The 21,386-nt window shown below is 48.1% G+C and overlaps 1 protein-coding gene across 1 annotated transcript in view; it reads left to right on the forward strand.

Moving 5' to 3' along the window:
- The window catches only part of ALPK1 (alpha kinase 1), a 32,561-nt gene that overhangs the window by 162 nt on the left and 11,013 nt on the right, over positions 1–21,386 (forward strand). The window contains exons 2-3 of the mRNA XM_066184802.1: positions 11,314–11,546; positions 14,719–14,873. Of these exons, the coding sequence (XP_066040899.1) occupies positions 11,426–11,546; positions 14,719–14,873 (276 nt within the window). The 5' untranslated portion in view covers positions 11,314–11,425. The remainder of the gene's footprint in view (positions 1–11,313; positions 11,547–14,718; positions 14,874–21,386) is intronic.

The following is a 21,386-nucleotide window of genomic DNA, read 5'->3' on the forward strand; positions in this document are numbered from 1 at the left end:
TTGTTTTAGTATTTAAGTACAGCTCTGTGTGATTTTGTACAGGGGAGGGCAGGAACTGGATTTACTACTCTCTGGATTGCTACTCTCTGTAATAAATTTCCAGTCAGCTGAAATGCTGCCAGCTTCAGGAAAACAACTCCAGGTTTGCCCTTTATGAGGGAAAAAAAAAAAATAAAAATGCAGGCACTCTGTGCCTGTGGGGTTTTTGGGGGATCATCCTGCTAAAAGTGTTCCGTGCTGTGGTAGAGGTCATTCCAGTGTTACAGTAACTTCTTCCTCTGCTTGAAATTTCTTCGGTCGAAAGCAAAACTGCAAATACACGTGGTGTTTGGGCTAATTTAGTATTTTTCAGGCTGGAAGACGGAGTTGGTTTTGACATGGCTGTGACGGCGCGTTGTTTTTCTGACCACTGATTGCTGTAGCTCCAGAGCCTACACAGGCAAATCTGGGAAATGGAAACACACGCGGAACTTTTATGTTGCTGTCAGTCGTAATTGGGTCAGGAAACAGGAGTAAGTCAGGGCAAATGTGTTTCTTTCTCTTTCTGGGATGTTCACGGTAGGTGAGAAGACTTATAGGAAGTACAGTCTCTTAATCATCTGCGTGACTGGTTATGAGCTGGGAATGCTGTGATGACATTTCTTGGACGCTTGGGGAAAAGTGTCCTTTATAGTTCTGTCTCTGTTATGGCATAAAAGCCTTTCTGTGGACATTTGAGACCAGCAGCAGCCCACACCAGTGTGAAACTTTCTCCTTGTCTCTGCTATTTAAATTTACGTGATGAAAATATCCTCACCCGGCTGAATCAACGGGAAGTCCGGCCCGACTTCTGCTGTGCTGAGTTTCCACAGTTCTGTCCTTCCCTCCCAAGGTCAGTTTTTACACCTGGTTATCAAAACTGTGGCTGTGGAGCTAGGATTTGCCGGTGGGTTCAGGTGTAAAGGATGACAACACCTGTGAATGTGTGAGTGTAATTTCCGTATTTTCTGGTCACCAGCATTCCCACTCACTGGCACAGCTCGTCCATAGTGTCACCAGGTGAACATTAAAGCAGATGCTGTGACCTGGTGACACCTCTCGTGCCAAACATCGCCGTTTGAGTGCACTGAGGGTTGTTTCTGAGGCAGAAATCTGCAGAGGTGGTGCTCTTCTGCAGGGCTGGCTCTGGGCGCAGGAGGACACGAGCCGCGTGTTTCCGTGTCACCGCGCGGGTGGCAGCTGTGACCTGGTGAGCTCAGAAAGCCTGAGAAAGGTGCAGTAGGTGGGTAGTTATCCCCCTCAGCCCTCTTTGTATCCCAGGTGTGTCTCTCAAGGCACACGAGCTCTGTTTGCTGGCTTTCCCTGGCCTTAAATGCCTCACTGGTGTCTTGCCACCTGTCACATGGGCCTGGGCACGTTGCTCCTGTACGCGCCCTGTCCCAGGGCTTGCTCTCCCGGGATGGCACAGGGCTGACCCAGAGCCGTCCTTCAGGGACGTACGGAGTCACTGGGGAGGAGGTGAGTGAGAGCTGATTGATTTACAGCCATAAACCCCGGGCTGCTCCCAGCCCTTTTCTCATCCCAAAGCACCCAAGCGCTCAGAGCACCGGAGTGGGAGCCAGTAGATGGCAATGTGCGACCGGACACGGGAAGGCAACTCCGTTTTGGGGAATCCTTGTGTTCTGTGGTTATTAGTTGTTGTTGTTGCCGAGGGAGGGATGTGTGTGTGTGTGTGTGTGTGTGTGTTCTTTCCCTTTTCTTTGTTTTAAGTCATAAATTTCATTTTGGTAGTGCAAGAGTTGTTGAGGTGCTTGTAAGTTGATGGTGATAATGGCAGTGATGACTTCCAAGAGTTGGGAAGTGCCTGATGGAGTATGCAGCAACCTGTAGTGAGGTTCTGCAATGAGTTGTTACCGTACAGCAACCTCATGTTCAAAGAGAAAAGAAACAGGCCCTTCTCAAAGACAGGTGTCCAGAGATATCCCGCGGTATTCCACTGGATGTCAGTGTAAGAGGGGGGAGAGACGCATGGGGAGGGTGTGTGTTCGCTGAAGTTTTAGCTCCCAGTGCCCAGAACAGCTCCGCGCCATAAGCAGAGAGGAGATCTTTCAAGGGAGGAAGGGAGAGCACAGAGCTGTGTATTTCCTTCTTTGCTCCTTGTTTGCTCAGGGAAAAGAGCTCTTCCACTTCTCCTTTCTTCTCATCTGACCTGAATAAGCTGATGAGGAAACTCACCTTGACTGCTGAGGAGAAGTATTCCTTACAAGATGGACTTTATGTCACCTTTCCAAGTCCTCATTTTCATTCTACATCATGACCTGCCCTTGGTTCTCCTTTAGAGCTTCTCTGGCTTCTCCTTTTCTCTTCCTTCTCAGTTTCTCTTCCATCTTCCTGCCCCTCCTGCTGTCTGTTCTGTTCTTCCCTCTCACCATCCTCTTGATTATTTTTCCTATTCCCTCTGCTGCTCCCTCCATCTTTCATTCATTTTTTTTCTCTGGACCCTTTCTCCCTTTGCTGCAAAAGAAAATATAATTCGTGCGGCTATTTTGATAGCGAGGAGGTTGAACATTGCCTTCTCCAGGCCCCATATTTTACTGTGGAGGCTGAATCCACTCTCCTTGTCTGGTTTGTCACCATCCACGCGGAGAAAATTTCATGTGCCCAGTGCAGGCTGAGCAGTTTCCATTTCCCTTCATTGAACAAAGAAAGTCATTTTGAACAATTAAAGATAAGCCATATTTTGCTGATGTGTAGCAGGACCAGAGAATATAGTGATCTTTTTGTTGTTTTGTTTTAAATCTAGAAATTTATGGATTTTAAGGGGGAAATAGATGTGAAAGTGTTGAAGATTCCACATTGTTTGGCAGTAAAAACACGGTTCCATTATCTCAGTCAGTAGCATTCGAGGCACCCATCTCTGAGCAGTGCAGCCTTACAGGTACATACATGACCATTTCTCTCTTTTTACTTCAAAGATAGATAGGTCTGTGTCCCAGACTACTCAAGCAGCTTCCTTTCTACTCAAGGAATCGAGTGTCTGGTTCACCTTCACCTTTGATCGTTCTGGAAGCCCTCCCTTGGAGCAGTCGCTGTTGAGATTTAGGAAAAAAGGATTTTTATAACTTGTAGGCGCATAAATTGGCGCTGGCGGGTGATGAAGGCAGCTGGGTGTCTCTCCCTTGTTTGCAGCCCCTTGCCTGGGACTCTGCCCTGCCCCTGACAGAAACTCCCGGTGATGGAAACAGCAGGATTTCACAGCACAGGGAGCATTGGTTTATGGCTCTGTGTATGGTCTCACAAGGGAACACTGTTCAATAGGCTTCAAAGTGATTCAGCCCTGGCATAACCGTGGCTGTGGCCACATGTAATATAGCCTGTAGCTCTTTAAAGAGGATTAGCCTTAGATCAGGGACAGCATTCATTGCTGGATTTCATGTAAAGTAGAATATGCTAATGAAATGGAAATGTCTACAGCAAACATTGCATAATATTGGGAACCTCAAAACTGGGCATTGTGTCTTGATGTCTCTGCTGGGAGCCAAACTTTCATATTCTGGCTGTTCTTTCGAGGAAGACTGAAGTTTATAATATCACCACAAGCTCTCTGTAATAAAGCAAGATCCGGTTTGCAGTTGACGAGCAAAGTTAAAAAGATAGCAACAAGCACTCAAAGGTAACTTTTTGGACACCGTTGTGCTTTAATGATGTCATAATTCTCCAACAGACACAAAACCCACCACAGCTTAAAATATCTTCATTTGGGTTTCCTGCAAGAGGCACAGGCTTTGTTTGATCCCGTGTTCTCTTCCCGTCAGCCCATCCATTGCTTTAAACACCATTTTTGGGTTTTCAGGAGTTTCAGTCCCGCAGAGACGCAGTGTTTCTGGCATGCTTTTCTGAGCCATTTCACCTCTAAAGACACTTTCTGCCTGTACATCCGCCTCCACCGGCAGCCCAGCACACCTCACGTGGCTCTCCCGTTTCACTTTTATGCCAGTCTTCAGAATGCTTGAGATTTAATGCTGTATAGATGTAAAAAAAAAAAAAGAAGTCTCCCAAACTTCAAGGTGACTCCTGAGTCAAGGTGTGGTGAAGGGTTTTACTCACAGATGTCATGGACATCTCTCAGTGGGAGCTCTGGGTAGGCACGATCCACTTCTCAGCACATTGGTTGTGTTGTTGCCTGTCAAGAAACCCCTTCTCCCTGGGTTTTTAGGCTTCACAGGGAATTTCTGCCCCTGGTCCAAAGCTGCCTCTGTGCCTGCCCTTGGAAGTGTTCAGACCTGTTCTGGGTGATTCCCTCCTCACACAAGGGATTCCTGCGAGCTCCGTCTCACTGGCCCGGCCGTGTGTGTGTGTTTGTGTCTGTGGCGCGGGGTTTGTCGCCACCAACGCCAAATATAAAACCCAGTGATGGACATTAAATACCCCGATGGGCCCTTCTGCCTTTGTGCACTTGAAGTGCCTCATCCCAGTCTGCTGGGGCATAAAAGTGCAAAGAAAGCCTTTGGGAAGTGGGTCCTTCTGGCCGCACTTCCAAAACGTGTGCTTTCATTGCTTAGTCGGTTTTTTCTTTCCCTGCGGCTCCGTGTATCTCGGGATTTTGTTGCTCTGAGGTTTATTTTCCATGTTTTGGGGTTTTTGTTTGTTTGGTTGTGGGGGTTTTTTTTTAGTTTCGTTTTTGGGTTTTTTTGCTGTTTGGAAGGTTTGGGGTTTTTTTTCTGTAGACGTGGAGGGTGGTGATACATATTCATGAAAGAGAAGTCTTTCCAGCCCCCGCCTGCTCTGACAAAGACTTAGCTGTTTCACACAGCAAGCTGACTGGAATTGTGTGGGGCCTGCCTCACCAGATTAGAGCAAACAGCCTGCTTATTCCTCCAGTCGTCAGGCCTCCCCTTCCTAACAATTTCCCCAATTGTCATTTTGACAAGGCTGTCATTAGGTGATGGCTTCTTTTGGCCATTTTCAGATAAAGATAATTTCCTTAACTTCCATTTTATTTGACAACAAGTAGTTTGGGAGAGAAAGGAAGTGCTTCAGTAGTTTATGGATTAAGGGTTTGTCACTTCAAAGGCATCTTTGATCTAAAAATATGTGCTGTACCAAATTCATTATGCCTTTTTTTCTTTTCCTTTTTTTTTTAGAACTTTTTAATTTATTGATCTGCCCCTCAATTATTCCCTTTTTTTTTTTTTTTTTTTTTAACATCCCCTAGTAGTACTTGGGATAGCAATGGTGAGGGAAAAGCACCCAAGTGGCCTCTCTGAAAAGTCATGACCAGGGCGAAACAACAGGTGCTTTTGTTCCACACTCTGCTTTTAGCCAGAGGTCCTGCCTGCTCCTGCCGTGGCAGCTCCATTCAAAACTGGGAGACAGAGAATAAGCTTCACATTTTGTGGTGGTCTGGGTCACTCCTCCGGTACAACTGGCCTAAAACCATGGCTCTGCTCTAGGTTGGAGATGGGTTTTGACTCCTCGATGCCCCTCTGGCCACCTCCGTGTGGTGAGCAGTTGCTGTGTGGCTCTGGCTCTGTTCTCTGGCTGTGCTGCACCAAGGAATCCCAAACGTCATTCCGACAAAGAAAACTAGAAACGTTTGTTTTTCCCCCAGGATGTTTGCAGCTGAAATGCTATTCCACAAAGCACTGAGCTTTGGAGCAGGCAGGTGCAGTGGCCATCGAATTTGTTACTCCCCAGACCCCATCCACCCGAGGAGGGGTGCTTGGAGAGGATTTGGGAATCCTTGTGGGTCCCTTCCAACTCTGGCTACTTCTGCAGGGAGAGGGGGCCGTGGTGGGGGTTTGAATATGAATCAAGAGTGGGGCTTTTCCTGCCTTAGCTGTGTCAGGCACTTGGCTTCCCTTTCACCCCTCCTCTGCTTTTTAGGGTCCACAGATCTCCATTCTTGGCTGCAGCAGTGTAAATCTGTGATGGTAGCCCATTATCCCAGCCCCACACGGGCTTAGGTGGGGCCGGGATTTGTCCTGTGTTAATATTAATATCTGTTCTACCTAATTGCTTCAGCTTTCCCCGTAGTGTTACCTCTGCACTATAGCAGCCAGCAAAGCACCTCCTTGCTGCTGGAGGCTGTTCTTGATCCCATTTCCAAACAGAAGCACTTCTGCTTCGGCTCAGGCTGGGGAAGCTGTGCAGGGGCATGCTTTTTTTTTTTGCTTTTTTTTTTTCCCCCCTCTCCTTTTGCCTGCTAATTGGCTGAGACCACCAGAATTTGGAGGACACAGATGTCACTGATAGTTTGCCTAGGGAGCACATTCATGCCCATCTGTTGCAGTCTAGAAGGCTGTTCATATATCCACAAGGCCTTCATTTAATTCTTGTCAGAAAGTAATGTAAATCCAGTTTACCTCAGAGGTCACAGCCAAGATTTATGCCAATGAGCCCCCTGCAATTTACACACACTGTAGTTGTATAGGATGAAAAGAAACCCTTTCATGTTGGTGCATATTAACAAGAAAGCTTGCCTTAGGAGAGGCTTTTTGATTGAGATTCTTCCTTATTTTAATACAGCCAGTTGGGATAGCCAGCTTTACCAAAAGAAAACATCTAATCTTTAAGCCAGAGAAGTAAACTAGCTAACCAACTGAATAAAGCCCCTAGCAAATCTATTTATTTTTTTAAAACCATTTTCTTTCACAAAGAAAGGTAAATGCCCTAGGAAAACGCAAGCATGTGTGCACTGAAATATTCAGGGAATCTGAATTTGCTTTCTGTGGAAGATGATATTAACTTGGTTGTTGAAACCTTTGCTAAGTCATCAAGAGCATGTTTTCTTCTCTTTTTTTCTCTTTTTTTTTCTTTCTTTTTTTTTTTTTTTTTCTGTTTTAATTTTTAATCCCTCAAGCTGCCAAATCCAAAAATAAAGCTCAGCCTGTTGTTTTTGACGGGAGTGGTGGGAAGGACTCCGGAGGGCTCGTGCACAAATCCACAGGAGGGAGGGCAGCCAGGGGTGCTGTGTGATGTGCATGCTCCCTCTTACCTGCTGCAGGTAAAAAACCACCAGCCCAAAAGTTCCATTGCTCTTCCAAGGACAATCTCCTGCAGGTTTTTTCAGTCTCCCTACAGCAAGCAAAGGGAGGTGCAATGCCATGATATGGAGTGAAGGTGAGACTGTAACTCCAACAGCTGCAACAGACCCAGCACTGCCTCTGTGCCCTTGTCTTCGTTTAGCAAGAGACGCTAACAGCCTAAAGAGCTTCCCCAAAAATGAGTGTGGCTTCATTAACCTCAGGGAAGCCGTGAGTGAAAGGGCCACAGCACACCAAATTGGGCTGGAGGGAAAAGCTAGCAGTGCGAGTGGTGCAGGTCCTTGGATTGAAAATGAGCTGTTAGGAAAGAAACACTGACAAGTACTTTGGTTATTAAAATTGCTTGTAGGAGCAGGCAGAGAAGAGCAGGATACAGGGATGGATCAGGATGTGCCAACTTGATTACAAAAGGGTTTCGGCGTTGGGCCCCTCATTTTCTTCAGACTCAGTGTAGTTTGAGACTGTTCCTTTCATTTATGCTGGCTCTGTTCAGAGGGATCCTCCTCTCTTTTCCTCCTTCCTCTCCTCTAGTTTGCCTGGTCCATGGATTTTCCCTTTCAAACGTTTTAGGTGTGAAAACCAGTAGCATTTGCACGCTGTCATAATCACCGGAGTGGTTTGGGATTAGGAGACAGGAGAGCAAGGCAGTGCACTGAAAACAGGGCTCACATTCTAAGTTCCAGTGTAACACTTAAAATAATAAAAATGTTTATTTGAAAGTCAAAACAGCCCCAGTCATAAATAACTATCCATTCCTCAATTGATTGCGTTGAGTCCCAACCGAGAGCTCTGGGAATAAGGTTTATTTGCTCCCTGTTGGGATTAATCCATAAATGTAGTCTCCACATGGAACTCATCAGGTCTTTGCTTCCTCTTCATTAGTCTCCCTGGAACTGGAGGGTACCCTGAATAAGATGAAAATTAGGATAATATATTTTCGGAGAGAAAAGGTCTGGCGATCCCTAATTTGTGTTTCAGGACCATAATGCTGTGGAAAATTTCCCAGATGATGTTGTCTGAGAAACCAGCGCTTGTTATCCTTGCTGCATTTGAAGTTTGAACGCAGCAATTACATCTTCTCTTTCTTAAAGCCTCCAGAGCTAATTGCGGTCTTAAACCGGCTAGATTGACTCCCGGGCTTCCTTCCATCCATGGCAGAACTTAAAATTCCTTTCTCTTGACAGATCTTTTGGTCTTCTAGCCCAAGGGCTCTGAAATGTCACAGTATGGCCCATTCCTTATTAAAGAGATCATTTCTCTGTATCCCACCCAATTCTTCCCTCCATCCCTCTTGTTCTGAACCCCAACTCCAATTAGAGGCCAACCACAGAAATGTATTTTCTCACCCCCTGAGACCTTTGTCATTTTTTTTTTCATCATATTTGATGCAAGGAGTTATTTTAATCCAGGCTTCAATCAGAAATGGCACAGATTTTTTTTTTTTCTCTCATCGTTCCTGTTTTAAAGTGTCTTAACCATTACATCAAGCATTTAAAAGCTGGTTTTGCCCAGAACAGGAGTAAAGCAGCTTTCCTGTCACCAAGGAGCGCTTAAAACCTCAATCTGATGCAAAATTGTTTTTATTATGTGTTTTCAAAGAGCATGTTTAAGTGCATGCTTAGAAAACATTTTTGCCCAGGCAGTTTTGCAGCACGTCAAGCTGCAATTTTTACCACTTCAAAACCATCTCCTTAAAGTGCCACTTGTTAGGATTTAAGGGAACTTTGAGAAAGCTGATTAGTAACCATTGAGAGGGCTCTAAAGGCCTCCAGAAGTTTTTTTTTTTGCTGTTCTGCTCTTGGGCTTTAGGCTCAGGTCCTGTGTTTCCCCAGGAAAGCTGCGTGCCTGGTTATTTCCCCCTCCCAGCTGTCACTCAACGCCACAGCTGTCACAAAACGCAACTTACAAAGTGGCATCTGTGTAAAGGATGCTGATGTGGTTTAAAGCTCCGTGGTGCATTTTAAGCTGATCTCGTGATGCGAGTCATTGTCCCCAGCGATGGGTCTCAAAAGGCTCTCTACCTCCTGAGTACTAATGTACAGTTTATTGCACTTTTCTCTACGGTTCCAGCACTTTGGTGTCGCTGCCGTGGTAAACCATTGTTTTATTACTCCGTGTCCTTGCTGTTTATTCATTCAATACATTTGGAAAAATGTACTTGAAGAAAAACCCCTCGCTTGCTGACATTCATGGAGCGCTGTTAGGGACCTGGCAGTTTCCCAGTGAGTTAAATCCTCCCAACCCAAGGAAGCCAAGTGCTGTACTTCCACACTAATTTGAGCTTCCCTGCTAAGCCCCAGCAGCTCTTTGTGAGAGTGGCAGCTTGTGTGGCTCACAAAGCCACGGGGCCCTCCTGCCTGCAGTGAAGACCCAACGAGAGCTGGGCTTAAAAGTCTGATTTGGGGCTCTGGGCTGTAACACAGAGAAGTGGAGCACGTCCACAAGCTCCCTCGGATGCTCCTGGTGCCATGTTATTTTTTGTAAAGGGAAATACCCTGGTGTTTGCTTGCTTTAGTGCATCCTCACAGCAAATTGTGCTTAAGAGCATTTATTTACAGGCTGCGAGGTGGCAGCTGAGCACAGGCCTTCTCCAGCGTGCTTGTGCACACTCCTGAAGCAGTTTCCAGTTCCCAGGACTACTGTCCACAGCGGATCCAAGGCAGGTGTAGTATATGTGCTTGGTAGTCACCGGAGTGGGGTCCCTGGAAAACGAGATTTTTTGAGAAATCAATTACACAAAGGCATGGAGTCCGGGCCAGATGGCAGGGATGCTTCATCCCAACCTGGGAGGTACTCCTGGGGTGGCTGCACGCTCCTTCCCACAGGCCTGGGTAATCAGATAAATCAATTAGCAGATGTCAGTGCAGTTAACAGAGCAAGCCACACTGGCATAGGTGTGTTAGTGTGACGACACTTTTCCCTGATGGATACCAGCTATCCTCAGCTGGCTCAAACCCTGCAGAGAGTGGCCCTGGTGGCTCTTACTTGGGGCTAAAAAGATGGGCAACACTTTCTAGGTTTTCCTTCTGCTTTTATCCATGGCTCTGCCTCTGGCTGATCTTTTACTTGCTCCCCAGCTTCTCTTATGTGCTTGTGCTCCTTCCCTCGGTCTCCCTTTCACAGCTACTTTTTAAATTTCTTCTTTCCGTGACATTTGTCTGCTGAGTCAGTCAGAGCCCCACTGAGTCGCTCCTGCCTCCAGGCTCTTTGCTGCTGAATCCCATCTTTTGCCCTGCTCCACCTGCCCTTCCACGGCAGGCTCTCTGATCCTCTCTGCTTTCGCATGAGTGCATCTCTTTTGCCCTCTGCTTTTCAGTCTGGCAGCTTGCTCCTGCTCAGTGCCGTTGGGAGCACAGCCTATCTGCCACCAGCTCCAGGATCCAGCCATCCCAGAGCCACAGCAGAAAGGGAAAAAAACTGCCTGGAAACGTAGCTGCTAAAATGTGAGTGGTTTCCAGCCAGCAGAGCAAACTGTGCCTGTGTGTGTTGTCCTTTGCACTCCTCTTCCTCCTTCACTGCCAGTGTTTCCCGAATTTTGGATATGTTTTCACTGAGGCTGTTCCTGACTGTGTTGCTTCAAACTGTAGGAACAGTTTTCCAAGTGAAACCATCATCAAATCGGTGGGGAAAAAAACCAAACAAACAAACCCATAAAACAAACCCAAAGTGTTTATCTTGTGCTCAGTTTTCAAGAGCTGCCTGAGTGTTCTGGCAAAACAAACCCAAAGTGTTTATCTTGTGCTCAATTTTCAAGAGCTGCCTGAGTGATCTGACAGGTCCCGAGTCAGATACCTGTCATGGAAAAAATGTTTGGGGGGTTCCTGCATCCCCCCTGGCAATGTCCTAAGCACCTGGAGGACTCGCAGTGGGACATACATGGAGAGCATTCACACACGGGATGGCATCCCAGGGAAAAAGAGAGGGTCTCCGTGGTCTGGGAAATGCACACAGCATGCTCCTCTCTGCCATTCAATCCTGGCTAACTGTGTGCGACAGCCCGAGCCTCCCAGGTGCAAAGGGCGTCGGCACAGCCCCGACAGTCACTTCCCTGCTCGGGATGTCGTGGCTGCACTGATGAGCCTGTCCTGTCTCCCTGGCACCTCGGAGATGTTCCCCTCGCACACAATGTCACCAGGACCCTGCGGTGATTTCACACACTCCTCTAATAGAGTCCTCCGAGGCTGTCACGTATTTCCATGTATTTCCCCCTATTATTTCCCCCCGCTTGAGCCTTTCAGATAATTGATGATACTTTAGTTAATCATTTTCCCTCTCCTTTGTTTGCCAGGTACCTCAGCCTTGAAGGGATCCTTTTCATTTGGACCCCGTGTCTTCTCCTAAGTAATTGATCACCGCGCACCCGGGGACACCCAATTCACAGCCCAGTGGGATCGGCGCTCATGAATAACCAAAGCGCCGTGGCCGGGATGCTGCAGGAGTGCCAGCGGGCTCTGGACACGCTCCTGGCGGCAAAGGCCGGCACGGGCGAGGGAGAGCAGCGGGAATACCGGCGGTGCCAAGGTGAGCTCTCCCCAGGAGAGGCGGCAGGACTCCGCCGGCGCTCAGCCCTGCCCTATTTTTCTTCTCCGGGCAGATGAGTGTCAAGAGATGCCTGGATTTCGAGGCCATGAATGGGATGCGGGCTGCAGGCAGGCAGGGAAAGAAGTCCACTTTGTTGCAGTGAATTGCTGTCAGTTCTAATTTTAGGCTTCAGTAAACATGAGGCTGTAAGGAACAGTTTAGTTTGGGAAGAACAATGCCCAAAAGTAGTTTGCTGATGCACATAAATTTCAGTTATTAAAAAAAAAAAAAAAAAAAAAAAAGAAAAAAAAAAAGAAAAGAGAGAGAGAGAGAGAAAGGAAAAAAAAGGATGCAACTTGTGAATACGGGCGCATATTTCCTCTCCTTTCATAGGAACTGGGGGAGGGCCCTCTCTGTTTGTCAGCTTCCCCTCGTATATTAAAGAGCTCATTGCCCGAATCTTTATCTTGTAAAATGTGTGTGACCTCTATAAGTGGTGTCCAAGGAAAAAAAAAAAAAAGAAAAAAAAGAAAAAAAAAACAAGCAAAAACCTTTGCAATATCCCTCTTGAAAGGAAAATCCATGCTGGCTAAAGGCCGGAATAAATAACCAGGAAAGGAAGCAGCGTTTAGCGAGAGATGTAATAAAAGGATTCCTGATTTGTTTTAATGCTGGCGTTACCTGCTGGAAACCAGCAGCTATTTTGGTATCGCTGCGGCGCTGTGAAAGGAGGATTTATTATTTCTTAATTCCAGCGGAATTAAGGTTTCCCTTCGCGTGACACATCTGCGGCACTGCCCGTTTTCCAGTTCGGTGTTAATAATGTTTGGTTTTTGCCTTGCTTGAGTGGCTCGGCCATAACGTTAATGTGATCTTTAAAACCCTTTGTTTGTCCCGGGGCGCGGAGCCGTTGAGAATATGTTTTTCCGACCATCCTTGTTCTTGCTGGGAGGTCAGCTGCCTTTTTCTGAAGCACCTAAGTCTGTTTGCGCTGGAGGGTGGCGTGTAGGTTTCTGTTATGGATACTGGAAGATTTTTCTCTCCTCTTCTTTTGTTTCCAACAAAGGGCACTTTGTTTCCTCGTCGCAAATTCTTTTAAGTTTTATTATGGCTCCGCAGAATAGGCTCTTGAACTCCTAATCAGGTAGCGCTTTTTTCCCCCCTCCCTCATCCTCCTCCCTCCTTTTCTCCTATTAAATACCACAAAGTATGAGAAATAATCAGGTTAGTTCCAGATAAGGTAAATCAATGCCCTTATAATCACTCGATTAGACACGGTCCTTCAGGTAAACTGCTTCAGGAAATCGGCGATCAGAGCCCGAAGTGCTGCTCGGGCTTTTCCGAGGGCCGTGTTCCCATCAGCTGAAAGAAAAATACCCAGCAGCGGGGTGGTGACAGCGACATTAATAACTGCTGGGGCTCTCTGCCCGGGGAAGGCTTCGGGGGGACCCTCCCAGCGCAGGGGCCGAGGGGGTTTCCTCACCCCCCTCTCCACCCGGGGTTGCCTTTGTTCCCCCCTGGCTTTCTCAGACCTGCAGCAGGAAGGACTGAAAGCCAAATCCATAGAAATGGTGGGCAGAGGGGAGAGGAGGAGCGCATCTTTATCTCACTTCAGGGGGCAGAACGGGTGTTGGGTGGGTCTGGATTTCTTCTTGATTTCTTTTTTAGGCTAGAAATCATCCCAGTCCACTTCTGTGTCCATTCAGCCTTCGTTAATTAATGAGTTTATGTTGCCAGCGGTGAGAACAGCTCTCTCTTACGAGGGTAAACTCTTGTCCTTGGAGCTGGATCTTCCTTAGGAGAAGACTTAGGACATTCAGTCGTCTCCCTTCTACGTGGGAGATAGGTCCCTCTGTCCATAATTTTGTGTTCCTCGTGATGAGATGAATATCCCGGTGGATATCCCTGCTCCTGCAATGATTTTCCAGTGATAGGTGTGAGGGTGGGAGCAGGACGTCCTCTCCCCGTCAGCTCTGGCACTTGGCCACCTTGCCACAGCATTCAGGGCTGAGCCCCTTCAGGCACCACTTCAGGAGGATAAGGAAACTGGGCTTTACGTTAAGCCAGGATGTGTAACGGGAAGATTTCCAAACCTCACGTTTCCTTGGGACTGCAACAAGTGAGAAGGTGTGGGCTGGAAAACGCACTAACGTTGCAAACTTGACTTTTTGGAGGAGGGCCCTAAGTATCCAGCTTCCTGTTTCTCCCCAGGAAAACCATGCCTGTGAATGTGCTGCAACATGAGCACGTAATATCCTTTCTATGAAGTTCATTTTCTAGAGTCCCTGCATAAAGGATTGACTAAAGAATATGTAGCAATGCATTTATTGCGTTGCCTCGTTAAAGCAGTGATGGTCTCTGAGCAGGGGTTTTTCAGGGGATTAATGGCCAGAAGGGGCCAGATCTGCAGCTGATGATCACCATTAACCCCATCTGCTCAATAATCTTTGTTAATCCACTTTTATTGGCCAGAGAGGCTGCCCAGCCGAGTGGTTAGCACGGTGCAGCACCTCCACATGCCCCTGTTGCAGGGAAAATGAAACGTGGGCTGTGGCTAAAAGGAAGGGACAGACCCAAGCCCAAAACCTCTGGCTGTGTGCTCCTAGCAGTTGCACCCTTGGTTGGATCAGGTTGGAGATCCAGCCGAAGCTGATGGAGTGGCGTAGGACCAGTATGGAGAGGGAGCAGGGAGGGACAAACTGCTCAAGAGCTTGTGCTTAATGTTCATTATGACCCTTTAGATATCTATCTGATTGCTATCTATGGTCCAGGCTTATCTCCCAGTTTGGAAGTGGCTTTCCAGGGTGCCTCTGCCACTGTCACCTGAGCAAGGGGAACAGATCTCCTGTGCCATTGACCCCATTGTCCTCTCCTCACACAGGGGAACAGGTTCCCTCCTGCCTCTTTTGGAACAGCTCTTCACGGCCAGGCAACCACCAGCCGGCATGACTTCCTGCTAAAAGCCTTTTAAATGGCTGGAGGCTCCCATTTACCTGGAGGGCAGTGCAGCCGAGGGGAACGGATGGCAGGCCAGCTCCCCTTCCCTCCCAAGGAAGCTGGTGACAAGGAGCCCTTGGGAGCAACTGGGAGAAGGCTTTTTTGAGAGATTGGTGCCTCCGGTGCTGCGGCTGAACCCGCTGCAATATCCTCACCTGCTCTCTGACCCTTTCAGCTCTGCTTCCTGAGGAGCTGAGGAGCCTTCTGGAGGCGGCGAAGGAGATGAAGTGGCCCTTTGTGCCGGAGAGGTGGCAGTACAAACAAGACCTCGGCCCAGAAGACAAAACAAACCTGCAAGATATGATCAGCGCCAGGCTCCCTGACTTGCTGGTATGAAGCTCAACACTCCCGCGGTGTAAAATGTCCCGCCGAGGTGCTCGGGGTGGGCGCAGGGTTTCACAGGGCAGTTCTGGTTCTGTTTCCGCAAAGGTAATGCTTCCCTCTTCCCTGAAGAACTGGCATTATAATAACGTTAAAATGCCAAATGTTGACATAATTTTTTTTTCTTTTAAATCCATAAATTTGTCGAGAGTGCTGTACCTTGTTTAATTCTGCTCTGCAAGTAGGTCATGAGGATCACTCACCATAGTAAGGCTTGCACAATCATCACCTGCTCTTCTTTCGATAAAATTACATGACAGAATCCCTTTGAGGACCAAAGCTGGCCAAAACCTAGGCAGGAAAGGCGAGGATTCAATGCGATACCTCCAGTGAGTAAAGGATGGCTGTGTGAGGAGTTGCAGAATCCCAAACGTCCTTGGGGATCTCATCCCTTGAGGTGACGTGTTTGAGCTTAAAGAATAAAAAGTGGCAAGACACTTTAGAATAAAGAATAAAAAGAATAAAAAGTGGATTGCTTTTTGCTTTTCCGAGTTTCCTAGAGACATGTCAGATGTGGCAAATAGAGGACACCTTTTTTTTTCTTTTTTTTTTTTTTCCCATGGTAAATGTAACATCTGAGCTATCCCTTTGCCAGGACAGGGATAAAGGTGAGGTTTGTGAATTTTATGGGGTGGGCTTTGTTCCTTTGGTAAATGTCTGAAGCCAACACCGTCCCATTCCTGCCTGTTGTTAACTCCAAGGTGGCCAGGAGATCTCAGAGCCCTGCCTCGGTGAGGCCAGCAGGTTTTCTTTGGGGACAACTTGGATTCCTCTGGACAGCATGGAGGAGCAATGAGGAGCTCAGCAAAGCCAACCGCAGGGCTGGGAAGTGGGAGCCCCAGCGTGCCCAGGTCGCAGGGCTCCTGAATTTCCCCGGGGAGTGGCTGCTCTCGGGTATTTCAATTCTTTCTCCCTTTGGTGTGTGTGGCCTCAGACAGAAATTTATGGCGGAGGTTGACCTCCTTTACAATCCCAGCGCAGCTCTGTAACTTTGGAGCGTTTGTGTGCTCCCTCCCGGGATAAACACCTGCAGCAAACTCCCCGAGAGACCTGGCTAGATGGGAGATTAATGTGGCTGTAATAGTGGAGCAGTGTTTGCAGCATTATGCCCTCTCCCCAGGTAGACGGATCTTTTCTGGGATGATACCAATTATTTATTGCTGAAACATCTGTTGATAACTGCAGCTGCCCTTGTTAAACAAAGCCTATCGTGGGGTCAGAGACTATAGGGACCTCAAATCCTCCTCCGTGCTAGTTTTGGGCTATTCACCCACACCCCCTGAAGTCCATTGGTTGCCGTTGTCTCCAATGTTCCATCCTGCGGTGGAAAATACTTTGTAAACGTTGTGCTGCCTTTCCCCATGTGCTTTGAAGTATTATTTCATCTTCATCGGTAATTTATATTCCAGCGCCATTGTACCATGGGAAAAAGGGAAAACCTTTTTTGTTTTCCATTTAATTGTAGATGGACTGACATTTTGACCTGTATTATTAGTATTAGTCAGGAAAAGGGATTTTTTTCCCCTTCATCCATTCCTTCTCCCCCCCCTCTTTTTTATTTTAAATAAAATTTAAAGACAGAGCAAAGGCTGCCTCAGTTCTTTGAATAAAAAGCTGGGGGGGAAAATGAGGCTGAAGAGAAGTGATTACAGTGCGATGAGGAAAGATAAAAGTCTGAGCAACTTTTTTTTCTTCTTTTTTTTTTTTTTTTTTTTTTTTTTTTTGGCATGAGGGACAGAAGGATAATTTAATTCCCTGAAGAACAAAGAAAAATTAAGTCGTGATCGATTTATTGTTCGGAAAAAGAAAAAAAAAAAAAAAGAAAAAGAAAAACCTTTAAAAATTTTCCCTCTCTGTTTATTTTAATTTGCCATGCTTAGAATAAGCTCATAAACCGTAATTCATTACATTTAAAAAGTGCTTTGAGATCCATGAATGAAAGGCGCTTCATTACCATAACACACTGGCGGTGGTGCAGGAGGCAGCGCTGGCTTACCGGGGCTCTCGGTGAGGATGCCTCGCCCTGGGAGGGGGCTGAAAAGCTCCATGAGACCGGCACAGGGAGTAAGCGGATTAGGCTGCGGCTTCAAGGGTTTGCCTCGGTGTTGTCGCACTTTAAAATAAAGTGGGCTCCGCCTCGCCGGCAGCTCCGCGCTCCTTCGGCGCTTCAGGAAGGCAAAGCTGCCCCTGCAGCTCCTCTGAGTGCCCTCCTTCTGGGGGATGCCCAGATGGTCTTTGCTGGGGGATGCCCCTCTGCATCCCATAGAAGGTGCAGGGTTTGGTTTGAATTTTAGGGGGTTTTTTTGGGTTTTGTTTTTTTTTAATTTCCCGCCGGGATTCACCACCCGAAGGCCACCACAGTTCAATAAGCTCAGCACAGTGTTTTCCACGTTTTCCTAACAGGTTTCAGCTAGCAAACCAAGCCTTTCCTGCAGCCCCCGTGGTGGGAATCTGCACTGAGGGTGAGAGCCAACATCTGTAACCAAAAAGCCAAAACTGGGACACACTGGGCTGATTTTTTTAATTTTTTTTTTTTTCCCCAGAATTGTCACAGCATCTTTGCCGGCAGGGATAAAGAAGGAGGGATTATTTTTCCTCTCTAAATACCACCTGAGCTGTGGGGCTCGGAATGGGCCTGCAGATCCCAAAGGGAGGCTGCCAGGGGTGCCCTTCCTGCAGGTCTTTGCTTTCCCCAAGAGATGGAATTAGCCTAATGCTCGGTAAGCAGCCAATAGAGGGCAACATGCCCATGTCCACGGGAGCTTTGATCCCAAAAAACATGCTGTGGCTTTAGTTGAAGGACAACTCTATGCACCCACGTAGTTCTCTTGTGGGATAATTCATGCTACGTAATTTTTTTATTTCTTTTTTTTTTTTCCCCGTTTGCAAACCCATAGTGGTGATGCGGGGCTTTACTTCGTTTTTATCGTACCCATCAGTAATTCCTGCATTCGGTCACGGACCAGGATCTGCTGGGATGGGTACAATGGGAATACAAAAGGAAAAGCCTTCAAGAGTGGGGCTCCTTTGGTCCCTCTGTAGGGAGCTGTGCAGGCTGGCTCCGTGCTCCCTGCCGTGGATGGGGCAGCACGGATCCTGGCCCTGCTAGCACGGAATCTCATGGGATTTAATGGGAATGTAGAAAAGAGTGGAAAATAAGGCCCTGCAGCCCTTGGCTGGGCCTTGGGTAATTAGGTTCTGATGGATTGCCATTAGGGAACCCATTCCTAACTGCTGTAGGTGTGTGTGTGGCACTGAAGAGCTGGGAGCCTTTGAAAAGGAACTAAAGCCGGGGCTGAGGATTTCGTTTTCTCCTCCTCCTAGCTGTCGGTGTGGTAACGGGAGAATTAAAGCCCTAAATCGTAGCCCTGGGATCTCGGTTGTTGAGGCTGACCTTTTGCTACCTGCCTGCTAAGAGCTCTTCTTGGGTGATCCCAGTGAAACGGAGAGTGAGTGATGTGAGGGATGAATTGAAACCGGGAGGGAATCGCGGCACCCCAGCCTCCCTGGGCCTTTGTAAGTGAGAAGTGTCAGAGATTAGGTGCAGGCGGAGGACCTTCAGCCGTCCGGGGTGACTGCCCTGGTGGTGCAGAGCACTCTGCCTTCTGCTGCCTGTGTGGGAAAACTGCAGCAGAATTTATGTGGACCATTAAAAAAAAAAAAATAGGGAAGCTGGATGCTGGGTTTGTGTAGGGCTGTCACTTCACTTTGCTCATGGGTAGGATTTACTCCTGTCAGAGGCAGCTTCCTGGAGTATTTACAACTTCAAATGTTGCATTCCCGAGATCGTCTTTTCTCAAGTGCATCGATGTTTTCAGGACACGGATTCAGGGAAGAGTCTCTTATATTTTTAGATGTTGATAATGGACTTGCTGTTGCTCCCTCAGGGGGGTTCTGTCACTGGTTTTGCTAGATTTGAGTATTAAAGTAACTCCTTTTAATGTGCCACAATCGTTTATAAGTGGTCCAGAACAAACCAAGGCCACAAAATGATTGTGGCACCTCTCTATCTTTGGTACTAATCAGGAGCAGGAACCCTGCATGTGACCATGGTCCCCCAAATCCCTGCTCCCCTGTTGGATATGAGGCCCCCAGAAACCCCCTTCAAGCAGCTTCCTGGGCACTTCAGGAGCTCTCCTTCTGTCCTCATCACAAAATGCTGCTGTTCTTTTTTCTTGAGGACATCAGGAGCTGTTCCCACTCTAGGACTTCCCCAGTTGCCAAAGCAAGATGAGGTTGGTTGTAAAAGCTGCCCCGGTCTGTGGTGTTTTGAACTGCTCCTAATGGACCTAACGCTGCTGCCTCTGAATTCCCAGCTCTCTGCTTCCTGCAGGATGAATATCTTGAGATCATTTACAGGTTCGGGGTGGGGGAGAATTCTCATCTGCTCTGAGCCGAGGGGGAAGTGTCCAGAAGCTGCCGGTTCCTCGGTGTGCAGCAATTCGCTGTGTGACTGTCCCGTGTGTCGGTCTGTACCTCCAGACTCGCTTTCTTCTGCCCATCACCGGGGTGGCGGGAGGCTTAATTCCCTGCTGTTTGTGGAGCGGGCTCTGATTGCCAGCTGAAAGGCAGGGATTGATAGAGAAGTCCCGCTCGGTGACAGCAGCTTTGGTCCCTGGGAAAGACGGGCTTTGCTAGCGGCGCGTGGGGTAACGGGGAAAGGCTGCGGCCCAATCCATCGGCGCTGGGGCTGCGTGTTTAATCTGACAGGGGGAGAGAAACCCGGGCAATTTGTCAGGGTTCAGTGGAGTGCTAACGAGGAGCAGCTCTTGGGAGAGAGCTGAAGCACCTGGAAGTACGTGCATGCCTCCGACGCTCCTGCCTTGTGCATGGAGTTAGGAATTCTTTGCTGGCCGCTCCTAGTTTTGTGACTTTTAAAAAGGGATTTGAAACCTCGGCTGCAGTCATGAGTGAAACTAGGACTGAACCAGTCTGAGACGAGTGGATGTTAGCAAACACAGAAGTCCAGAGCACCCACAAAACTGTGGGGGACGCTGAAAATTAAATCCTTCTTTCCCCTGCTTTTAATCACGCTGTTTGTGGAGGCGTTTTTCCGAAGGGGATCCTCCTGAGCCCGCAGGCTGTGGAGGAGGGCTTGCCTCTGGGATCTTGGCTTTATAAAGAGGGCCGAGAGAGTGGATTAAATCAATATTTCATTTATTTGGGCTTGTAATTCCTCTTACATCAGCTGCCACATAAAGATTTCCCTCTATTTCCTTCCCCTCCTCCTCATCCTCATTTACTATGCACCAATAATTTCCCTTTGACGCTTTCCTGCCCGTCCTAGTGCCAGATGGCCCCGGTTCTGAGCTTCTCCCCTCTCCTGGGAGCGGGCCCCATTGTCAATGCAAAGGAGGCGTCGTGGCTTTGAACCCAAAGCTGGGACCCAAACTTCAGCCCCGGCGCGAGGAGGAGCCGAGGCCGCTAATGCGGGGAGCCATGCGAACCGCACACCCTCCCACTCAGCGCCATTAAGGCGAAACCCCTTCACTAAAGGCTGCTTTGCATTTCCCCCAATGGTCCGTGTATAGAAATCCGGCGCAAATTTAATTCTCCCACCACCTGATTCCACTTCCCAGCCGCGAGGTTCCCTTTGTGCCCTAAACTCAATTAGGCGGATCCATTTCACGTGGTGGGCACAGATGTGAAAACAAAGTGCGCGCGTACCTCGCTCTCTCTCTCTGTCTCTCTCTCTCTCTCTGGATGCGCCTAAAGCGGTAGAGAAAGTGAGTAAATCTGTGTAGGCTGCCAGCCTCTGGTTGTGATGGAGCAGGCTGAGCCATCCTGGGAGCCAGAGGGGTTTCCCTGGCTCGGGGAGCCGCTGCCCTGGATCGTCTTGGAGTGGTGTTTCTGGAAGGATCCCTGAGCACGGTTTGGGTGCGTGCCCGGCGCACCGGTGCGCTCGCTGGAGGTGCTGAGGAATTTTCCAGCCACACGAGTTGGCAGGGAATGAAAGGAGCGGGTGTTCATTTCTTGGTGTCCCGCTCGGAACGGGGGGGACGTCGCTGCAGAGGCTGACACGGAGCCTTGGCGCTGTGTGCCACACAGCATGCGGCCCTGCCTCTCCCCCCACCAAAATAAAAAAACCAGCCTCGTTTCTCCCCCTGGCTTGACTTTTCTACATTTTGTGTCCATTTGGGTTTGGAGAGGGACACAAGAGGTTTCGGCATTGAGGCGGGGAGTTAAATTATGCAGCTGCAAGACTGCCAAGCCCTTCAGAATAGGATGCTTCGTTTAGATTTTCCACAATGCTATTGAAGTGCTTATTTTCCTCCTGAAGAGACACAAACAGATGCAAACTTCTGTAAACACTTTAGAAATGAATTCAGTGAGTTTGGCCTCTCAGCAGTGCTCAATAGCTGACAGAAAAATGTCTAATTAGTGCAAGTGGAAATAATAGGGCCACTTGGATTCCTTCCATCCTCCTCCAAGTCTACTTTTCCTAGGAACTCAAAGGCCCTT

The sequence above is a fragment of the Chamaea fasciata genome, unplaced genomic scaffold (genome assembly GCF_029207755.1).
Source record: "Chamaea fasciata isolate MVZ Bird 193981 ecotype frontalis unplaced genomic scaffold, bChaFas1.0.hap1 SCAF_6, whole genome shotgun sequence".
NCBI lineage: Eukaryota > Metazoa > Chordata > Aves > Passeriformes > Sylviidae > Chamaea > Chamaea fasciata.